The sequence below is a fragment of the Eptesicus fuscus genome, chromosome 3 (genome assembly GCF_027574615.1).
Source record: "Eptesicus fuscus isolate TK198812 chromosome 3, DD_ASM_mEF_20220401, whole genome shotgun sequence".
Classification (NCBI taxonomy): domain Eukaryota; kingdom Metazoa; phylum Chordata; class Mammalia; order Chiroptera; family Vespertilionidae; genus Eptesicus; species Eptesicus fuscus.
In genome coordinates this window covers 60,530,195-60,553,432 of record NC_072475.1, presented here as the reverse complement: position 1 = coordinate 60,553,432, position 23,238 = coordinate 60,530,195, and the positions used below count along the sequence as shown (strand labels likewise).

General features: G+C 44.7%; 1 protein-coding gene across 1 annotated transcript in view; it reads left to right on the top strand.

Annotated features, from left to right (window-relative positions):
* ARHGAP31 (Rho GTPase activating protein 31) overlaps window positions 1-23,238 on the top strand; it is a 105,845-nt gene that overhangs the window by 47,332 nt on the left and 35,275 nt on the right. Inside the window, exons 2-3 of the mRNA XM_008146629.3 lie at window positions 11,872-11,974; window positions 15,172-15,316. Of these exons, the coding sequence (XP_008144851.2) occupies window positions 11,872-11,974; window positions 15,172-15,316 (248 nt within the window). The remainder of the gene's footprint in view (window positions 1-11,871; window positions 11,975-15,171; window positions 15,317-23,238) is intronic.

Here is a 23,238-nt window from a genome sequence, read left to right as displayed (position 1 = left end):
CCCAGAGGCATCCCTGGTCCCTTCCATGTACCCAGAGAAGAGCTCCTGCTTAAGAGCTGCCCATTCCTGCCCTACCCTTGGAGCAGATCTGACTGCTGACATTTTCTTTTCTTTAATTTTATTTTTCAATTACCGTTTACAGTCAATATTATTTTGTAGTAGAGGCCCGGAGCATGAAATTTGTGCATGGGGTGGGGGGATGGGGGCCATGTCACTCAGCCCGGCCTGCACCCTCTTGCAATCCGGGACCCCTCGGAAGATGTCCGACTGCTGGTTTAGGCCCGATCCTGGCAGTCAGACATCCCTCTCGCAATCCAGGGCCACTGGCTCCTAACCGCTCGCCTGCCTGCCTGCCTCATCATCCCTAACCACTTGCCTGCCTGCTTGATTGCCCCTAACCACGCTGCCTGCCTACCTGATTGCCCCTAACCCCTCTGACTGCCTGACTGATCACCCCTAACCACTCTGCCTGCCTTCCTGATTGCCCCTAACTGCTTGCCTGCCTGCCTGCCTGATCGCCCCTAACCACCTCTGCCTCGGCCCCCGTCGCTGTGGCTTCGTCTGGAATGATGTCTGGAAGGTTGTTTGGCTGTCCAGTCTAATTAGCATATTACGCTTTTATTATTATAGATTAGTTTCAGGTGTACAGCACAGTGGTTAGACAGTCATATACTTTATAGTGTTCCCCCAATATTTCTAGTGTCCACCTGTCACCATGTGACTGCTGACATGTTCAATTGCAAACAGCAAATGGCAAAAAAAAAAAAAAAAAAAAAAAAATCCAATTCTGAAGCTGTTTAAGAAAGGGGGAGCAGAATAAAAGTTAGAAATCAAAGAGATCTGTTTGGTACCTAGCTCCTCTCACTCTGGAACTCAAAGTGTCTGCGTGGTAAACAAGCATTTTCTTTACTAGTTGTGAACGTCCTTTATATAGTGTTTATGACTTCCCCGCCCTCTAAGGAGGTGCCCAGAAATGTGACAGTAATGCATTGTGCCATCTCTAGCACTGAGCCTGAATCCTGAATGTGCTCACTGAGAACCACTTCTGAAGATGCACTGAGAGCAAGGGCGTAACAGTTGTGTGTGAGATGAGGAGTGAGCTGTTCTGGTGATTGCAGTAGCTGCCTCTGAGTGAATGCTGATTCTTTGTAGGAGACATTTCAGAGACTACCAAGTAACTCTGAGCTGCAAAACCTCAGGATAAAAGCTTGAACATTATCATCCCTTGCTGTTTTAACAAACCACAGATTGCTACTAAGTTTTGCCTGATTTTATGGAAAGATAATCATCAAATACCTGCAAAGGTCAAGGTGAAGTCTCTGCAGGAGCCTATCTCTTTGTGGGGATGTGTCAGGGGTGGGGGTGGGGGTGGGGGTAGGAGGGAGTGTTAGTCTCCAAAATATGATACATCATATCCCATAACTATGGTCCCTGAGGCCTCAACACAGAAACTCATAAAAATTAGGATATCTTGATTTGCATCATAAAATAGTGTCCAGAACTCTCAACAGCAAAGCAGAGCGTTGTGTCCTGGTTTTGGCGATGTATCCTATTTGAGGGGGAGAGAGGGAACATTTTAGTCAGATGGAGAGTGCAAAGGCCGGAGGGGTGGTCTTCAGGGAATTGTGGGAAATGTGATGGGACTAGAGAGGTAGTTTTTGGGGAGAGTCACAAAGAACCCAGCCTGCTCCGCTATGGACCGTGGTCTTCACTAGAGACACCCACAGTTAGATCTGTGTTTTTGAAAGCTCATTTGGCAGCCGTCAGGGAGACTCCCAAAATGTCCCAACAACGCCATTGCTCTGCCACCTCCCCAGCTCCTCATGTTCAATTCCTCCATGCTCAGCTCCTCCAAAATTCTTTCAACAAACTTTTTAAAGAGAATTGCTTTCAGAGTTTCTCCAAGGGTATCCCCAGAATTTACAGGGCGGGCAGGGGGGCGGGGAGTGATCTTCTGGAGTCTGCACTTTTCTTAAGTTGTCGAGAGCCTTTTTTACCCACTGATGTAGTATGAGAACCTTCAGGAGGCTGGTTTCCAGACAGACCTTCCCGCCTCCATTGCAACTGTTGGGTCCCCTTGCTAAATTCTGTGGATGTAGATGCATAGTTGGAATACATGACCCCCAAAGAGGTCTCAAGTGTAACAGAGGAGATGAGATTTGATGATTTTTTTTTACTTTTGCTTGTCTGTATCTTAAAATTTTTCTACTTGTGGTACTTGTATAGTAAGAAATAATTTAAATACAGTTAATGAGCACCCAGTATTTGCAGCACTGAGCAAGCACATGGAAGAAATGAGTTGCCCCAAAAGGGTTACATCCAGCAGGGAAGTGCCGTTGTTTTGGGCAGGAAAGAGAGGCCTTGTAACAACAGGAAGCGCTGGGAGGCCCGGGACCCAGACTTCCAAGCAAAGCCGTCTGGAAACAATGGCTGCCTGCGGCTCGGGAATATTGGGCAGGAAATGAAAGGATGCTGGGAGGGGGTGTGCAGGGAGGAGCTGATAAGCGCTACCTGGCCCTTCTTCACATAGACTTCGTGGGCCGCCCATGGTTGTTTTCTCTAAATACTCATCTTTCGTCAGCAAAATCGATTTCTGAAACACACAGAGAGAAATGAAAAAGAACCCATGGTGCCATAGGTCTGGAAACCATTAGGAAGCGGAGCCTCCTGGGAAACCAGAAGGTACAATAAGCAAGAGGAGGTGGTTCTCGCTCGCAGGGCACAGTCACATCAGTCAGAGGGACCTTCAGATGAACTCGGCACCGCTTAAAGCCAAGTCCCTGGAGGACTCCAGCCTCCATGATAATAAAAATAGCATGGGGTTAGCACGAGTCCAGCCATACCCAAGGAGATCTGTATAAACTTTCTGAGATGGAAGTCTGTATTTATTCAACACAAATTTCCATTCAGATGGGTGGGGCGAGTTGGGGAGTCCTTAACAGCACAAGTGAGAAAAACAAAACTAACACAAAATAATGCTACCGCTTTGCTCTAGGGAATCTACATCTCAGCCGGAACCAGGAGGCAGGAGGACCTGGACACTCCAGGGAGAAGCCGGGTCTGCTCTCCTCCTTTCTAGCCCAGCTCCTCTTCCCCAGTTTCATCCAGGAGGTCACAGGTCATCGGGTGTTAGATCTGAACACACAGTCGCCACCATCTAGACCAGGCGTCCTCAAACTACGGCCCTCGGGCCACATGTGGGTGTTTTTGCCGTTTCGTTTTTTTACTTCAAAATAAGATATGTGCAGTGTGCATAGGAATTTGTTCATAGTTTTTTTTAAACTATAGTCCGGCCCTCCAACGGTCTGAGGGACAGTGAACTGGCCCCCTGTTTAAAAAGTTTGAGGACCCCTGATCTAGACCTAGTACTTGGTTCACGGTGCAAAATAGGAAGAGTGATTCCCACACAGCAGAGTTGTGAGAAGTAAATGCAATAATAATTGCTAAGCGTGGGACACCACTTAGCATTTGGTTAGTACATCCCATAACCACCCACTGGGCATGGAAAAAAAAAATAGATGGCCTGGATACCTCCGAAGAGGGCAAAACTTACATTATCCTCATTCTTAAGATGATTGGTGTTAGTGAAGCATGTAACTCAAGAAGCAGGTTTATTTTCCCTGTTGATCTCTCACTCACCGACTCAGCTCCTGCCCCTTCGCCCAGGGCACTCTCTCTGAGGCTCATGCGGCCCTCCTCTTTATCCATCAGCGAGATCATGCCATCCCAAGGAGCGGGGGGGGGCGACAAAGAGAAGGGCTGCTAGTCCAGGAATAAAGTCGGGGTCTGGCGGTTCAAGCTGGCTGTGGTCTTCCTATGGTGACACTGAGGATTTAAGTGATTTGTTGGCAATGAAAGGGAAAGCGCTGCTCGCCCACGGGGCCTGGGAATATGCAGCGGGGTGACTGGGAGATCTTTCCGTCATCCCCGAGCAGCCCCGTGGAGTGAGTGGTGTCTGCCCCACAAATCCCCTGAGAGCAACCTCAGACAGTAGGAAGGATGAGCCTGGAGAAGTCTGTACATGAAGCAAAGCCTGGCAGCCTACGTGTTCCACGACAGGACAAAATCCCTCTGCGCGGTTCCTCCGCACAAGGTGAACAAAGGCCACGTGGGGGCTCCGGGAGGTTTGTTTTCGAAGTTTGGAGTTTCATCACACCCCACCCTTCTTCCCTACCAGCACCACCCTTCCTCGTGGCCACAATCACCTCCCTCCCAGAAGCGCCGGACCGGTCTCTCCTAGACTGCTCCCCCTAGCTCATTCATTCGCGGGTGAAGTGTGGACCCAGGTATTTCACCACCCTCAACCAGCCTCTTCTCTTGGAGTCAGAAAGGCACTACCTTTCTGAACTAAATTCCAGGCAACAGCCAGAAGAGAGGGAGCCTCTCACCTCCCTTTCATCCTCGACAAAGCATAAGCCTGAAGGGGCGCCTCGTTTTCTCTTTTTGCAGTGCTGTGTTTGTGGAAAGTCTTTTTCCTCGTGTTACGCCCTCTCTCCCGCCCACCTGTCTCCAAGGACTCTCCCATCAGAGGGAAGAACTTGGGGTGAGCCCTGATGAGGCAGCTGAAAGTCTAGTCCTAGAGCTGCCTGGGTTAGACATTCTTCCAGCAATGGGGAGCCACTGGATGTTTTGGAGTAGGAGAGCTTTATCATCAAGGCAGTGTTTTAGAAAGATTGGTCTGGCCGTGGAGGTCAAGGCAGAACGCAGCCTTCCTAGGCCATCGTTAAAAACTCTCCCAATGGCCGAAACCAGTTTGGCTCAGTGGATAGAGCGTCGGCCTGCGGACTCAAGGGTCCCAGGTTCGATTCCGGTCAAGGGCATGTACCGTGGTTGCGGGCACATCCCCAGTAGGGGGTGTGCAAGAGACAGCTGATCGATGTTTCTCTCTCATCAATGTTTCTAACACTCTATCCCTCTCTCTTCCTCTCTGTAAAAAAATCAATAAAAAAAACTCCCCCAATGTACCTGAACAAATGCTTCCCTTCCCCCATATTGGTTCAGTCAGCATGCCTAGAATTCACCACACTATTCCTCGCTTCCTCTCCTTGTTTATACCAGTCCCCGCCTCATCCCCACCAGAGTGTGGGTGACATTTACTAAGTGCTTTATTGTATTCCAGGTGCTTAACCAAGAGTCCTGTGTGTTTAGTAGTATGCATTACACCTCACTGGATCATACCGTATCACATCCTAGCATCTCAAGTCACCAGCACGAACCCCTATCAGAGTTCTTACGGCGTCACCTTTTCCCCCCACTTATCTCACAACCTTGTGAGCCCCTCGAGATGAGGGTCCTGTCTCAGCACTGTCTACTGGGTCCCCCTGGTACATTTGCTTCTACAAATGCAGTTTCCTGTTCTGTTCGACACCGAAAAGCCTGGCCTGACCTCCCCCACCACGTGCAATCTTTTTAGCAGAGCTTCTATCGCATTCTCAGTGCCTCTCTAGGGCCCTTCACATATTTTGCCTGGTAGTTTCATACTGGCCCAGTTACTTAATACCGCCGAGTTTCACTTTCCTGCTTTATAAAGAAGGGGTAAATACTTCCCTCATAAGGTGATGTGAGGATCGCATTAGGTACGAACAGTGGATGAAAGTGTAGCACTCAGGGATCAGCACATAGTAGGTGCACAGTAACTGTCCATTCCCTTCTTGGCTTTTTGAGGACAAAGATTTTATTCACCTTTTTGTCCCTTGGGCTAGATAAGCCCTCAATGCATCTGCTTTGGTAGAAGGAGAATCTTTGTCTTGGGAAGGATTGGGGGCATTGATAGCAAAGACCTAAGGGCCCAGCTGGGATGAGTCAGGGTGTGGACCAGGGGAGGGGGGCCTGGCCACTTCTACAAGAAAGAACTGGTGGACTTGGCATCTGAGACCCTGAAAGTGAGGAAGGGAGGGGACTCCAGGACGCAGTCTGCCACCAGGAGCCTCGCCCAGCAACAGAGCAGAGCTTGTCCTGGGCCACTCCAGGCCAGCAGGTTAGGCAAATACTTCTATGTAACGAGGACTAATTACCTCAACAGGGTCATTGGAAAGGACCTCAACAAACATTTAGAAATTGCCTCACTGACTTCAGAAAGCACTCCAGCTTCTTTAATGAAACTGTTTCTCAAAAACCTATTTCTTTCTTTTAAAAAATTATTTGTACCACGTCCTCATTTTAAAAAAAATCAGAAAAGCAAAATTAAAAATATAGCAAAAATCATTTATTTCCTACCACCTAGAGGTAACTACTATTGACATTTCCCTGGGTGTCATTTTTTTTTTTTTTTATCATTCAAGATAGGAAAGGGTGGAGTAAGAGAGACAGTCACTCTGTACTCTTTATATTTGTGTATCATTTTCATTTCTTAATCTTTAATTTTTTTCTAGTTTTTTAAAATATTTTTTATTGATTTCAGAGAGGAAGGGAGAGGGAGAGAGAGAGACAGAAACATCAATGATGAGAGAGAATCATCAATTGGCCACCTCCTGCACGCCCCCTACTGGGGATTGAGCCTGCAACCCAGGCATGTGTCCTGCCCGGGGATCTTAACATGACCTCCTGGTTCATAGGTCGATGCTCAATCCCTTAGCCACACCAGCCAGGCTTTTCTAATTTTATTGAGATATAATTGACATACATCTGTGTAAGTTTAAGGTGTACAGAATAATGGTTTGACTTACATATATTGTGAAATGATAACCACAATAAGTTTAGTTAGCATCCATCATCTCACACAGATACGATAAAAAGAGAAACAAAATAATAATAATAAATCTGTTTTCCTTATGATGAGAACACAGACTTTACTTTCATATACATCATACAGCAGTTTGAACTATAGTCATCATACTTGGCATTGTATCCCTCGTACTTATTTGTCTTGTAACTGGAAGTTGTACCTTTTGCTCACCTTTCTCCATCTCCCCCTCTTCTACCTCCTTCTTTTTCTATGAGTTTGGGTTTTTTGTTTGTTTGTTTGTTTGTTTTAAATTCCACAAAAATGTGAGATCGTATGGTATTTGTCTTTCTCTGTCTGACTTAATTCTCTTAGCATAATGCTGTCAAGATCCATCATGTTGTCCTAAATGGCAGAATTCCCTCTTTGCGGGGGGAGGGGGACTCAGAAATTATTTTACTGCTGGCCTTTTCTGCACTAAACCCTTGAAGAGATAGGGAATTGAGGAAAGTGTCCCATAGTATTTATACTGGTAAATATAAAATGAATTTTAGTTGTACCAGGATGAAGTAAATGAGACAAAGGCCTAAAAATGTTTTGTAGCCCAGTCGGCGTGGCTCAGTGGTTGAGCGTCGACTTGTGAACCAGGAGGTCACAGTTCAATACCCAGTTAGGGTACATGCCCTGGTTGCGGGCTCAATCCCAAGTTGGGCGTGCAAGAGGCAGCCGATCAATGATTCTCTCTCATCACTGATGTTTATCTTCCTCTCCCTCTCCTTTCCTCTCTGAAATCCATAAAAATATATTTTTAAAAAATGTTTTGTAAACGGTAAAGCATAAATCAAAGGCAATGTCATTTCCATCAGAAATCACCTCAACATTTATTTTGTGCTGAGAGGAAAATGTGACGTTTAATATTGCTGATGCAGGAAAAGCAAAAAACAAAACAAAAAAAGGGACTTAGAGAACCATCAGTGAAACAATTCAAAGAAGTAATAATGTTATATCATAATCAGCAACTCTATGTACCTCTGTCAGAGGAGACTTAAAGTTCTTTGGATCCAAGATAAATCCCCCAGAACTAGCTCTGTGACTCCAACCTCAACCTCACTCTCATGCCTAATTAACAATGGAAGCTTTTTTCCAGCTATAACTACTCAGCTATTTTGTATCAAGCTTCTACCCTGCTCAGAATCCTGGCTGTCCCCAATATGTTTGGACCCCAGGGACAATAGTCAAAATAATCCTGAGACTTCACTAAACTCTCAGTAGCTCCTGCAACACCATCCCCCCCCAGCCCCGCCCCGCAACCTACCCTAAGTGGGGGTTGCAGATTGGCAGAGTCCCTAATCACCTGGGAATTTGATAGAAATGCCAATGTTTGACCTTTCCCACTCCACTGGCATTTGCATGCTCACAAGATCCTAGGACGCTGTGTGCACACAAAAGGCTGAGAAGCTCTGGTCTAGAGGGGTGGTTCCTCACCTTCGGTGAGCATCAAATCGCTGCTGCTGGGCCTGATCTGGGGCCACTCAGAGAACCACTCTCTGGGCTCCACAGCTGGAGGATTAACCGAGATGCAGCAGGTCCTTTCCCATTTACTGAGTGCGAGGGAGGATTCCTACACCTTCCAACTCAGCCTGAGAGGAGAATCCAGGAAAGCTAGCACTCCTCGGGGCCTGTCGCCATGGCCTCTCCCCTGTGGATGTTTTAATACTGCCTCCTGTTTAAACAGAGCCGGGGACGAGAGGTTCTAGGGCCTCTGTACCAACGCCAGAGTAAATGTATGGCAGAGGCTCTTTCCGGGAATGTGTTCTGCCCACCTTTAAAGCAAACAGAGCCTGGGGTGCTGCAGCGGAGAGCTGTGGGGATGGGAGGTCCCTAGCTGAGAGCAGGACCGGGCAGGTTGGGGACCCCGCACCAGCCCTTTCACAGAGTGTTTTATTTTCTTTTTAATATATTTTATTGATTTTTTACAGAGAGGAAGGGAGAGGGATGGAGAGTTAGAAACATCGACCAGCTGCCTCCTGCACACCCCCTACTGGGGATGTCCCCTCAACCAAGGCACATGCCCTTGACCGGAATTGAACCAGGGACCCTTCAGTCCGCAGGCCGACATCTATCCACTGAGCCAAACCGGTCAGGGCCGGAGTGTTCTTTATAAAGGCCCTTGGGAATGCTCGGAGCTCTCGCGTCCACTTGAGCCCTGCAGGGCACAGCAGCCAGCACCCAGGGCAGACGCACACTGAGGAGCACACGGAGGCCAAGCCAGCCCCAGGACCGCTCGCTCGCTCACAGCCCCCACACTGTTGCGTTCTGCTGCCTTTCTGTGATGAAGATCCACCCAAATGCACAGGCAGGAAACCTCAGGCGAGCAAAGTTACCTTCACATGGAGACATTTTACCACAGGAGGACACAGAAGCCATTCTGAATAGCAGAGATGAGTGTTGACTGGCAAGAGCTTGGTCAGCTCTCACCCAATTCCCCACTGGATGGGAGGAGGCAAACTGTTTATAGTTTGTGAGACCCAGATTGTATCTCACAAACTATAACCGTACACCACAGATAAGCTTCAAGGAGAAACAATAGCTGCCACAGAGTGCTTGTTAGGTGCCAGGGCCCGTGCTACATGTTTACAGGTATTACTTTAATCCCGGCTATGGGGGTAATCGCAGTTACCCTCACTTGACAGACGTGGAAACTGAGGAACGGAACCCTTACCTGTTTGTCCAAGGTTACAAAGGCAGTTTGGCATCCAAACCTGTGCTCCTGACCACAGACCACATGTGGCAGGTTCCAGAACAGCAGCTGGGTATGGTGGGGAAAGAGTCGACCATTATTGTGCACAACAGGGATTTGGGGGGGAAAAAAAAAAAAAAAGCCCTGGCCAGTGTGCTCAGTGGTTAGAGTGCCGGCCTTTGCACCAAAGGGTCGCAGGTTTGATTCCTAGTGAAGGGCATGTACCTGGGTTACAGGTTGATCCCTGGCTCCTGTAAGTGCTTGTGTAAGGCAACCAAATTGATGTGTCTCTCTCTCAAATTGATGTTTCTCTCCCTTCTTTCCTCTCTCCTTCCCTCCCTCCCACTCTCTAAAAAACAAACAAAAAAACTAAAAAACAACAACAATGAAAAAAATATCCTCCAGTGAGGATTCAAAAGAAAACAAAAAAAAAAAAGCCAAAAACTTTGTATGTTTGCTTGCTTGCTTATTTCTTTATTGGCATGAGGGCAGGAGACAAAAACCTAACTAGGCACCCTGCTTTATAAAACAGATACTCCGGGTGAACCAGGCAGAGGCTCTGCACCCCTGCCTACTCCCACAGCCCCTCCGCCACCCTGTGTTCACTCCCAGGGAGTGGTTCCACCTCTGTGGTCTCTGGCCTCAATATTTCCAATTCTAAGTCCACTCCTTGCTTTCTTCCTACCTGGGGGAACTAAGAAACTTCTCCCCAGTTCCAGTCCTGGAGGGCAGGGCAAAACATGTCATGTGTTCTAGAAGGGAACAGTTCTGGGGCCTGGACTTTGAGCGATGAGCTGAATACTTGAAGTATGACGAATTTTACTGAACACCCCCAATTATAGTTAGTCATGGAAGGAAATGGTGGGGGAGTTGTTTAGGAAGTATTGTGATAGCGAATCCAGGAAGAAGGTTGAGTCTGAGCATCTGGTGTCTACCCGTGTACAGGTGCAGTCCAGCTTGTGCATTAAGCATTAATGGTTGACTCTAAGCTAAGGCATTAATAGGTTGGGTATGTTTTAGGGGAGTGAGCACAGTGCTATCCCAAGTTCATGGAGTTCCCACACTACCTCTGTGCCTGAAAACGTTCGTGCCTGAGGCTTGGGTAGTTCCATGCCAAGCCACCATCCACAGCATTCCCAGGGAGGGACCGCAGGTGGCTCTGCCCAAGGCCCAGAATGGCAAGGGACTTGCCATTCTCTCCATGCCATCCAGAAGGCTAATGGCTGCCATTCTGGGTCAAGGAGCTAGCTGGGCCAAACAGGGTCAGCCCCAGAGCCCCAGGGAGAGGACAGCATAGCCAAACTCTCCTACATGAGCACTGGACGTCTGGAGTGGCAGGAGTTCAAGAGGCCATGTTGGTCTCCTGCAATCAATGACTAGATTGAATGCAGAACGGACCACATTTGGTGGTGGTGGTGGTGGTGGCAGGGTGGAATGGTTCTCACCTTAAAAAAAACACACAAAAAAAACCACTTGAACCTTAAATCACCTTTAATAATCTGGCAGACATTCTTCCAGTCTTTTTTCCTTTGAAAAAAAATTTTTACATAGTTGAATTCACAATGTGTACTTGATGTTGTGCCTTGTTTTTCTTTTACCTACCTGTATCATAAGCATTTTCTCATGTGCTAATTATTTTTCATAAGCAGCAAGTAATCTTGAGTGAGGTAAGTAAATTTACCTGCACCTTGGTTTCCTCATGTGTAGAATAAGCAATGTTTATTTTATCGCACAACAGTCACCTGGAAGGCTTTTTAAAACACAGATTGCGCCCTAGCCGGTTTGGTTCAGTGGATAGAGCCTCAGCCCTTGAACTGAAGGGTCCGGGGTTCGATTCCAGTCAAAGGCACATACTTCGGTTGCAGGCTCAATCTCCAGCCCTGGTTGAGGCATGTGTGGGAGGCAACCAATTGATATGTCTCTCACATCAATGTTCTCTCTCTCTGTCTCTCCCCCTCCCTTCCACGCTCTCTAAGAATTAATGGAAAAATCACCTCAGGTGAGAATTAACAAAACAAACAAAACACAGTTTGCTGGGCTCCACCTCCAGAATTTCTGATTCAGTGGGTCTGGAGTGGGGCCTGGTAAATTATATTCTGGGAAGTTCCCAGGAGATGCTGATGCTGCTGGTCAGGAAACCACCTTGGAGAATCCATGAAATGAGGAGTGAGTTGTGGGAATTCCAAGGTCACTGCTGGTTTCAAAATTTAAGTGTTTGCCTAGTTTTCAACTTTAAAAAAAAAAAATTTAACTCTTAAAATACATGACCTTTCTGAACTTTGAAAAAAACCCATTTTTTAAAAAATGTAAAGGAACATCATCTACCATTTACAAGTAATTGTTTCCACTTGTAGCTCACATGCGTTCCATACCTATTTCTCTTAGAAGTTACCTGGATTTTTCAAAGGATATCTTTGAAGAACAGTCAGACTTATATCTAATACTTTATTCTTTTTCTTTGCCTTTATAGTTCCATATGTATTGAAGAGCTGTGCAGAATTTATAGAGACTCATGGCATTGTGGATGGAATTTATCGACTTTCGGGAGTCACCTCAAACATACAACGGCTACGGTAAGCTGAAAGAATAGCTCCCAACAGAATTCTCTCATAATTCTTTCTCTGTCCATATCTCTGTCCGAAGGTGTTGGGATATTAAAAACCTGAAGGGACTGAGGGAAGGGTGGAGGGGCAGAAGATCAAGTGCTGCTGTTTTCGGATGCCTGTTCCTAATCTAATCAGGAAGTGCTGTAGTCTGATGTCATTCTTTCCAACAAAGCTCCTGAGGGCTTTGAATCTGTTTCTTTGTTTTACACTAGATTTACCATCCTTGGGTGGATTCGATTGAACGCAAGTGATTTTAATTACGAGTTAGGGAAATATGATTTATAATAATTCACTTGCTTACCCAAAGCTCAGTTAGATCCCATTATATAGTGTTCAGAACTTGGAGATGGATGTGAGTTTTTCTGTTGGCACACACCCAACCTTTGATATTTCATCTGCTTGGGAACTCAGAAGTCTGCATGAAGGTGCATTTCTCTAACTGATGCTGGTATTTTAAAAATTACTGATGGGTAAATGATTTCTAAATCTATGGGTTTATCCCAAACAATTCTAAAATTTATTGTTGAATTTTGAGGAAACAATTTCTATCATATTGAATTCAGAGTACAATAACCTTCACACTAAACACAGATATGTGTGTGTATATTTTATATGTGCTATGTATTAAATAAAGGGAATATATACACACTATATAGAGAGAACACAGGGTGGGGTAAAAGTAGGTTTACAGTTATTCATATGGAAAATAATACAATAATCTATATATATAAAAGCCTAAGTGACTGACCATTTGACCCGTAGCTATGATGTGCACTGACCACCAGGGGGCAGACACTCAGACTGGTAGGTTAGCTTGCTGCTGGGGTCCGGCAGGTCGGGACTGAGAGTGTCACGCCCTGGACAAATCCATGCACCAGGCTGGTTTCAGCCCGATCCCCGCAGGCCAGGCCGAGAGACCCCACCAGTGCACTATTGGGGCAGGGAGGGACCGTAGGAAGGCTCCAGGGCATGTCTGGCCATCTTGCCTAGTCCCTATCAGGGCTGATCGGGGGCCAGCTGGACAGGGAGGGACCCCACCAGTGCACGAATCTGGCTTCTCCACCTCCCCCTGCTCCTGAGGAGCAATCAGGGCAGCAGCCATTGCTCCCACCTGCTAATGGTGTAGAGCGACTGGGGCCGGTGCCAGCAGCAGGTGCAAGTGGGGCTGGCGCTATCAGTGGGTGCGAGCACTGGCTGCTGCCCTGATCGCCCCTCAGGAGCAGGGGGAGGTGGAGAAGCCCTCAGGGGTGATTGGGGCTGGCAGCCACAGCTCGCACCAGCTGATGGCACTGAGCAGTCAGGACCAGCGCGGGGTACTGGCAGCCAATGCGAGTGGCAGCTCTGGCACCGGCTGTGGGTGCAAGTGCTGGGCGGGACTGCGGCGCATGGGAGCAAAGAGTTTTCAGTAACCACCAGAGGCTCGCCCCAATGACAGCGACCAGCGCCCTGCCTTGGTTTGGTGCCCCTACTCACCTGCTCCACCATCCCGCTGTGGCTGACACCCGCCATGTTCCATGCTCTGCTGCCTGCTGCTGACGCCTGCCATGTTCTGCGCACACCCCCTGGTGGTCTGAGCACATCATAGCGACCGGTTGTTCAGTTGTTTGGTTATTGAGTTGTTCTGCCATTTGGTCTCTTTGCATATTAACCTTTTATTATATAGGGTATAGATATTTATTATATGTTTTTAGTTATAAATGTAGACTTTTAAAACAATATAAACATTCTTATTCCAAGATTAATATATACAATTTAATAGATTGTGCAGGTAATTCATTTTTTTGTCTTATTATTATTATTTGGTTTTCTCCCCCTCCTTCTCAAATCTCAATTATAATAAAATTATACTAAAGGAATAAAACATCCTTTATACTCCTAGAGAAGTGATGGCTGTTAAAAAACACACACACACAAAAAAAACACACAACTGGTTTATTGTAACCCTAGAGTTTAATGGATCTGTTAGTACATAATTTGACTAATTAACTAATGTGACATTTTTTAGAGTTTCAACAACAGCAAATACTTTGAATGGTTTACTCTTCGCTCTAAAATATACTACACAATGCTCTGGTTTCTCTTCAGACCGCATAAATCTTTCGCCTTTACTAAAAGATACTACACAGTAGTTGATATCATGGAGGGACACTTGGGCAATGGCCAATTCTTTTTCACTTAAGGACTGACCTTAGCCTCCACAAGGGAAATTTTTGGCTAATTAAATGAATAAGCTTTAGGTCTTGTTCTGCCCTCTTACAAAAACACATGCCTATGAATTTATGAGGCCACTGGTTTTCCTTTCAAGGCCTTACCCAGTTTCTTTTGGGTTCATCAGGGATTTCCCTATCCCAGTTACACAGAGAAGCAGAATACAGGAGGATGGGCAAGCTGTTTTGAAATGCTGGCCCTGGGAGTCCCGTTGACTTTGTCACTGCTTGGTTGACCAAGGGACCCTAACTTCTCAGGAACCCTAACTTCTCTTCTGTAGTAAAGCTCAAACTTGTCATTGTTTACAACCGATTTTTAATTTTAAGTATATATTAGGTCAGAATATTCATGTAACCTCATTAGGAAATGTTTTTTAATTAGATATGAGACCTAGAATCTGATGAGGTTGTTTAAGAAGATATTTATAAGCTCTTCTATCCTGTGGGAACCACTACCAGGCAGCCTAGAAGGTCCCATCCAGCATCAAAGAGATCATCGATTAGAGTTCTCAAACCTTGGGTTTGAGTCTCCAGATAAAACAAGTTTGTTGACATGAATATGTGAGTGATAACAATCTCACTCACGCTAGTTTTGGACTCTCCTCCAAGAAAGAGGACTTCATTTAGAACAATATTTTGGAAAAGCTGAAATCTCAACAGGCTTTTTTTGGCAAATTGTTTCATATTTCCATGCAACTGAGACTGTGAACATAATGCCATGAGAAACCCATTTGTAAGTGGGCATTTTTCTTTCTAATTACAGCTGCTTGGAGGAAAGATCCAGATCTGAAGTGGAAGTCTTCTCATAGCTCTCTTGTGCCCGAAATAGAAGGTCTTTTTGTATCAGGGTCAAAAATATAGTCAGATCAGCATTTTAGGGTCTTTTTACCCCTAAGCAGCTGCTGACACGGAACACATGTTCCCGGGATTGTTATGTCTCTGTCTGTGTTGTTTCAGGCAAGAGTTTGGCTCAGATCAATGTCCAGATCTGACAAGGGAAGTGTACCTCCAGGACATCCACTGTGTGGGCTCACTCTGTAAACTCTACTTCAGGGAGCTGCCCAACCCCCTCCTGACGTATGAGCTCTATGAGAAATTCACGGTAAGTGTTTGGATTTCCATTATGGTTACTGGGTGGGATGCATGAATGGGCCAAGGAGGATTTCAACACTAAAATAACAATAATAATACTCACCAGATGGATGACATTATCTTAGCATGGTGACGGACATAGCATGGTATAGTGAGGAAAGTAGGGTAGTGGGACTGTTTGCTACATTTTTTTCCTTCTTACATTTTCATAATCAAACGGGGGGCGGGGCAGGCTGGAGGGGGCTAATGGGGAGAAAAGGGAACATGTGTAATACTTTCAGCACTAAAGAATTATTTTTTAAAAAATTAATAAGCATGTCCTCTGGTGAGGATTTTTTTAAAATTGTTTTCAGAATCATGTTTGTTTTAAGGGCTGGGTTAAATGATCTCCAGGTTTATTTAACCAAGTGTATGTCATTGCTTAGGGCGGAAGCTAAGAACCAGAGAAGTGAAATGATTGGCCCAAGGTCACACAGCAGGACTGGAACCTGAAACTAGATTCTATACGCACTGCTGGTTCATTTTTATCAGGCTATTCCTCCTGTGTTTTTTTGGGGGGTTGGGGAAAGAGGTAGACAAATAGAGAAGGGAGAGAGAACAAACAGAGGTCAAGAGAGAGGTCAGAGAAAAGCTGGGGAGAGAAAAGAATCTGAGAAGAGCAGCCCAGAGGAGTGCTGGACAGACGGGTGAGCTGAGTTGGTAAAGGATGGATGGATAAGAGCAGAACACCTAAATAGCAGCTACACGGTCACCAAATAGGGAGCCCACAGTAAAAGTAGAAAGGAGAATGAATGCTTAAAGGATGCCTATAGAGATAGCATTAAAATAGGGCTTGAATATTTGCTGCAGGGGTGGAGGTGGAGAGTTGGGTTTAACCAAGGTGGAGCCAGCAAAAGAGGGGTGAGGAAGATGAGAGTGTATGCAAGGGAGTGATTGAAATAATTGACCATGGAATTTTGTCTGAATAAGAAAGGAAATGAGAGCATAAAACGGGTGTATAACAGTGAAAAAGTAGATCAACGAATTATTCATCCCAGTGAGGTCAAGAGACTATTAGAGTGGAGTGGTCATAGGGGATGTTTGAAATAAAGGTTATGGAAGAGTTGCCATCATTGGAAGGAATCTCTCTCGTGGCTCTAGATGAATTTATTTTGAGCACATAAAAGGTTCTTCAACTAGAAATGATATAGGAATAAGTAAATGCTTTTTAAAAATTGGGGTTGGGCCATTATATATAAGAATCTATAATGATAGAGGAAAACACTAATAATGGTAATTGGAAAAACTAGATATACAATTGTATATTAAGACGATTAAAAAGAAAGATGCTCAAAAGATTAACAACCATTTATTTCAGTCATAGGATTATAGTTTTTTCTACTTTAAAAATCATGTCCACTAAAAATATATTATATAAATATATATATATATATATATATATATATATATATATATATATATTTGTTTGTTTTGTTAATCCTCACCCAAGGATATTTTTTCCATTAAGTTTTAGAGAAAGTGAAAGGGAGGAGAGGGATGAGGGGAGGAGGGGAACCTCAGGAAGAAGCACAGCACTGTTGACACCTAAAATTTTCAATTTGTTAAATTATTTGCCAATTTGAATCAACGAAAAATGTATCTTATTGTTGTTGTAATTAGTATGTAAGACTCTGTTGTTTGTTTTCTACATAGTTTTAATTTGCACTCGGATGTCGAGTGTGACTTGACACGGTTAGCATCGGTAGCAGCTGGAGAAAAAAGCAAGCGAGTGCAAAGGGTTAATCCTCTTATCAGTATAATAGTATCATCTTTGAATATGATAGAATATCATCATGTTAAAGAACTAAATGAATCTAACTTATTTTAACTAAATTTCATTCTATGATAGATAGTTGAGGGTAGATAAGAATCCTGGTATAGAAATTTCAGAAATAAAGTTTCTTCTTAGCTCTTGTTTATAGGCTCAGAACAAAACCCATATTTATCTCTCCCTGCTTCTGTTCCCTGACTTTGCTGGTCATTCTGTTCTCCCACAGCAATAGGAAAATACCAAAGCAATATTATTGTCAAGAAATTTTAAGAAAATCTAATATTATATTTAAACAGTTCATTGACTCTAAGAAATAATATAAGAATATTTTGCCCTAGCTGATTTGGCTTAGTTGATAGAGTGTCAGCCTGTGGACTGAAGAGTCTCGGGTTCGATTCCAGTCAAGGGCACATGCCCGAGTTGTGGGTTTGATTCCCAGTAGAGGGCATGCAGGAGGCAGCTGATCAATGACTCTCATCATTGGTATTTCTATCTCTCTCCCTCTCCCTCCCTCTCTGAAATTAATAAAAATATATCTAAAAATAATAATGAGAAGAATAATCTTTTGCTGTGACAACTGACTTCTACATAGGTAGAACCTACTGAAGTTAATTATGCTGAAGAATTTATCATATAATAGCTTTGATCACAGTAATGAATTATAATATAAGCAAACCTTCTTCAGAGATATGGAAATAGCTCTATGACATTGTCACACATTCTTATAATGATACTAGAGGCCTGGTTCAGGAAATTCGTGCACTCGGGGCGGGGGGGGGGGGCGTCCCTCAGCCTGGCCTGCACCCTCTCGCAGTCCAGGAGCCCTCAGGGGATGTCTGACTGACAGCTTAGGCCTGCATCGGCCAGACATCCTTAGCACTGCTGCAGAGGCAGGAGAGGCTCCTACCACCGCCGCTGTGCTCGCCAGCCGTGAGCCCGGCTTCTAGCTGAGCAGCGCTCCCCCTGAGGGAGCACACTAACCACTAGGGGGCAGCTTCTGCATTGAGCGTCTGCCCCCTGGTGGTCAGTGTGCACCATAGCGACCAGTCATTCCACCGTTCAGTTGATTTGCATATTAGTCTTTTATTATATAGGATATTTAAACCTACTTGCACAGCTAAAGTAGAATGATATCTCAATGGGATAACAGAATTAGAAAAAATATTAATGGAAAAACAAGAATGATAATAGCTTTCATTTATTGAGTGCTTACTATATGATAAACTTGTTACAAATATTACTTCATTTAATCCTCACAAATAACTCCATGAAGTAGATTTTATTGTCTCTTTTGTGATAAGTTTACGAGAAACTCTTGCCTGGGATTGTATAGCTAGTAAATAGAAAGATTTAACATCTGCCGAAACCGGTTTGGCTCAGTGGATAGAGCATCGGCCTGCGGACTCAGGGGTCCCAGGTTCGATTCCGGTCAAGGGCATGTACCTTGGTTGCAGGCACATCCCCAGTAAGGGGTGTGCAGGAGGTGGCTGATCATGTTTCTAACTCTCTGTCCCTTTCCCTTCCTCTCTGTAAAAAAATCAATAAAATGTATTTTTTAAAAAAAAAGAAAGATTTAACATCTGTCTCAGAACTAACACATTACTTCAAAATAGAATTAAAAGCTTTTAAATATGCTCAGGTATTAAGTAACTTAATCTATATAATAAAAGCCTAAGCGACTGTTATGGCGGAATGACCAGAATGACCAATCGCTATGATGCACACTGACCACCAAGGGCAGACGCTCAATGCGGGAGCTCCCCCCGGGGGGTCAGTGTGCTACCTCAGGGGGAGCCAGGCTTACGGCTGATGAGCCCAGTGATGGTGGCAGGACCTTCTCCCTCCTCTGTGGCAGCGCTAAGGAGCAGCAAGCCAAGCAGTAAGGAGCCTGCCACTAAGGAGCAGCCAGCTGAGCGGTAAGGAGCGAGGGATCCTGGATTATGAGAGGGATGTCCGAGTGCTGGCTTATAATGATACTGGACAGGCAGACATCCTCCAAAGCGTCCCGGACTGCAAAAGAGTGCAGGCTGGGCTGAGGGACAAGCCCCCCGCAGTGTGCACGAATTTCTTGCACTGGGCCTCTAGTATAAAATAAAGAAAGCATGCTAAACTAATCAAGGAACAATACAATAGTGTTAGAAAAATTAGACAACTATGGTGAGACTGGCTTTTTTTTATAGTTTCCTATTGGAAGTATAAACTGTCTGGGCATCCAGAAAATAATTTTAAATTACTGTCAAGAAGTCCTAAAATGCTCATATTTTTAATACAATAACTCTATTTCTAGGACTTCATTCTAAGGTAATAATCAGATGTGCAACATAATGATTTACACCTATTTTATTGCAATATTATGTAAAATATTAAAATTATTGGTAGTATCTATGTGTCTAACAATGAGATGGGTTAAATAAATGACAATAAATCTATTGTTTTCAATTCTGTGTATCTGTGAAAAGTCACATTTATGAAGCGGATTTGATGGCCACAATACAAAGTTAAATGGAACAAAGTAGTATATGCAACTAAATAGGAAATGATGCCAGTGTTCATATTTGGTGCTGGGAAGCATGGGCAGATTGTTTCTTTTATGCTTCACACATAAACAAGTTAATAGTTTTTATATCTGGGTGGCAGCATAGGAGGTGACTTTTTCCCTTCATATTATATATTTTAATTTTGAGTACATGCGTTAGTTTCATGTCGCTACTGTAACAAATTACCGCAAACAGAAATGTGGCTTCAACAACAGAAATTTTGCCTCACACATTTTGAGAGTCCAGAGTCTGAGATCTGTTTCATTAGGCTGAGATCCAGGGGTCAGCAGGGCTGTGCTTCTTCCAGAGGCTCTAGGGGAAAACCCATTTCCTGTCTCTTCCAGCTTCTGGTGGCTGCTGGTATCCCTTGGCTTGTGGCTGCATCACTTCTATCTCTGCCTCCGTGATTACATTGCCTTTTCCTCTTCTGTCTGTGTCAAATCTTCCTCTTCCTTTCTCTTTTAAAGATACCTGTGACTACGTTTAGTTAAATTCACCAATGCTACTGTTCCCCACAATGGAGGTATGGTCCTCAGATAGTACTGTACTGGAAGTGTGGCCCAAAGGTGGCTGTTCGACATTTTCTTTCTTCCTCTTTTTTTTTTAATTTATTTTTTTATTAAATCTTTATTGTTCAGATTATTACAATTGTTCCTCTCCCCCCCCCCCCATAGCTCCCCTCCACCGGTTCCCAACCCACCTCCTGCCCTTACCCCCACCCCGCAGTGTCCTCATCCATAGGTGTATGATTTTTGTCCAGTTTCTTCCTGCAACTCTCACACCCCGTTCCCCCAAGGATTGTCAGTCCACTCCCTTTCTATGCCCCTGATTCTATTATATTCACCAGATTATTCTGTTTATCAGATTTTTTATTCACTTGATTTTTAGATCCACTTGTTGATAGATATGTATTTGTTGTTCATAATTTTTGTCTTTACCTTTTTCTTCTTCTTCCTCTTCTTAAAGAATACCTTTCGGCATTTCATATAATACTGGCTTGGCGGTGATGAACTCCTTTAGCTTTTTCTTATCTGTGAAGCTCTTTATCTGACCTTCAATTCTGAATGATAGCTTTGCTGGGTAGAGTAATCTTGGTTGTAGGTTCTTGCTATTCATCACTTTGAATATTTCTTACCACTCCTGTCTGGCCTGCATAGTTTCTGTTGAGAAATCCGCTGACAATAGTATGGGTGCTCCCTTGTAGGTAACTAACTGTTTTTCTCTTGCTGCTTTTAATATTCTCTCTTTGTTTTTTTGCTCTTGGCATTTTAATTATGATGTGTCTTGGTGTGATCCTCTTTGGATCCCTTTTGTTTGAGGTTCTCTGCGCTTCCTGAACTTGTAAGTCTATTTCTTTCACCAGGTGAGGGAAGTTTTCTGTTATTATTTCTTCAAATAGGTTTTCAATATCTTGCTCTCTCTCTTCTTCTGGAACCCCCATAATTTGGATGTTGGTACATTTGAAGTTGTCCCAGAGGATCCTTACACTATCTTCATATTTTTGGATTACTTTTTCTTTTTGCTTTTCTGGCTGGGTATTTTTTCCTTCTTTGTATTTCAAATCTTTGACTTGATTATTGTGATCCTCTAGTCTGCTGTTGGATCTCTGTATATTATTTTTTATTTCAGTCAGTGTATGCTTAATTTCTAGTTGGTCCTTTTTCATAGTCTCGAGGATCTCACTAAATTTATTGGCCTTTTCTAGAAAATTCTTGAAAAACCTTATAATCGTGGTTTTGAACTCTATATCCTATAGTTTGCTTTCTTCCGTTTCTTTCATTTGTGACCTGTTTCTTTGTCTCTGCATTTTGGCTGCTTCCCTGAGTTTATAGAGTGGCTTTGTGTGCTAAGTGTCCTATAGGGCCCAGTGGCTCAGCCCCCCCAGTTACCTGAGGTTGACAATCTTGGTGCACCCCTTTGTGGGCTGTGTGCACAGTCTTGTTGTAGTTAAGGCTTGATTGTTGTTGGTATCACTGGGAGGAATTGACCTCCAGACCAATTGGCTGTGAGGATCAGCTATGTCTACGATGGGAGAACTTCTGTGCTGGAGACACCCTTATGAGGCAAGACTTGCTTCAATGGGGCTTTGGTGCTCACTGAGTCTGCCCCCTGAGTGCGTCCCTTATGGATCTGAGGAGTTGTAATCTGGATGGTCCCACTCTGAACCCTGGGTACACTGGCTCTTGGATCTCCAAGGAGGTGCTAATTTAGCCTCTGCCTGAGGCCACCCAGAAGGAGCTACAGAGAGATCTGCAGATTCCTCTTCTTTGTTTGGGTTTTGGAGGTGCCCAGATGAGGCCCAGCTTTGAAGCAATGCAAGCTGCTGTGGGGCCTTGGGCCTTCTTTTGGATGCTCTGGGTCTCTCTGACTCAGCTGCAGTTTGTTAGGTACGTTTAGATTTCAAAGGACCAGGCCATTCATATGCAAAAGCCTCTGTGCGCAGCTTGGATGGGGCGGAGTCTCAGGGCGGAGCAAACAGCAATGGCTTCCCATCAGCCCTGCCCTAAGAGGCCCCTGGGTCTCAGTGTCCCTTGATAATCACTGCAAGCACCTCTGAGAGAAAGCCGCCCTCGCATTCTGCCCGCTGCCAGACAGTCCAGTTTCTCCCCGTATGAGTCTGGGTCCCCAGAGTCTCACCCAGAACTGGAGTTCAGAGCAGTCGGGAGCCTGTGTCTCACTGCAGATTGAAAAAGCCAGCCACGTCCTCAGTTGCCAGCCCTTTCCTCCTGCGCGCCTCTGTACCTCTGCACTTTACTTCTGCAGCTCCTCTGAGTCTCAGTGTGCTTTTCTCTTCCCTTCTAGTTATAGAATTTCCACTCAGCCAGCCTTCCTGTGGTTCTGGATGATGTCTGTTTTGTCTTTTAGTTGTAGTTTTGAAGTGGTTGTACGAGACAGCAAGTTCAGGTGTTTACCTATGCCGCCATCTTGGTTTCTCCTTGATGACTCTGCCTTCCGCAGCTCCTATGAGTCTCAGTGTGCCTTTCTCTTTCCTTCTAGTTGTAGAATTTCTACTCAGCCAGTCTTCCTGTGCTTTTGGATGATGTCCGTTTTTTCTTTTAGTTGTAGTTTTGAAGTGGTTGTGTGAGGCAGCAAGTTCAGGTGTTTACCTATGCCGCCATCTTGGTTTCTCCTCCTCTTTTTTCAAAATTATTTATTGATTTGAAAGAGAGAAAGAAAGAGAAACAGTGTTGTTCCACCTATTTATATATCCACTGGTTGATTCTTGTTGTTGTTGTTTTTTTAAGAGAGAGAGGAAGGGAGAAGGATAGAGAGATAGAAACATTGATGAGAGAGAAAGTCATCGATTGGCTGCCTTCTGCATGGCCCCCACTGGGTATCAAGCCTGCAACCCAGGCATGTTCCCTGACTGGGAATTGAACTGGTGACCTCTTGGTTCCCAGGTCGACGCTCAGCCTCTGAGCCACACCAGCCAGGCCATTGGTTGATTCTTGTATCTGCCCTCACCAGGGATCAAACCCACAACCTTGGCGTATTGGGATGACATTCTAACCAAGTGAGTTACCTGGCCAGGACCTGTTTGGCATTTTCAAATGCAAAGCAAAACGTGGACTCGTTCACCTACTT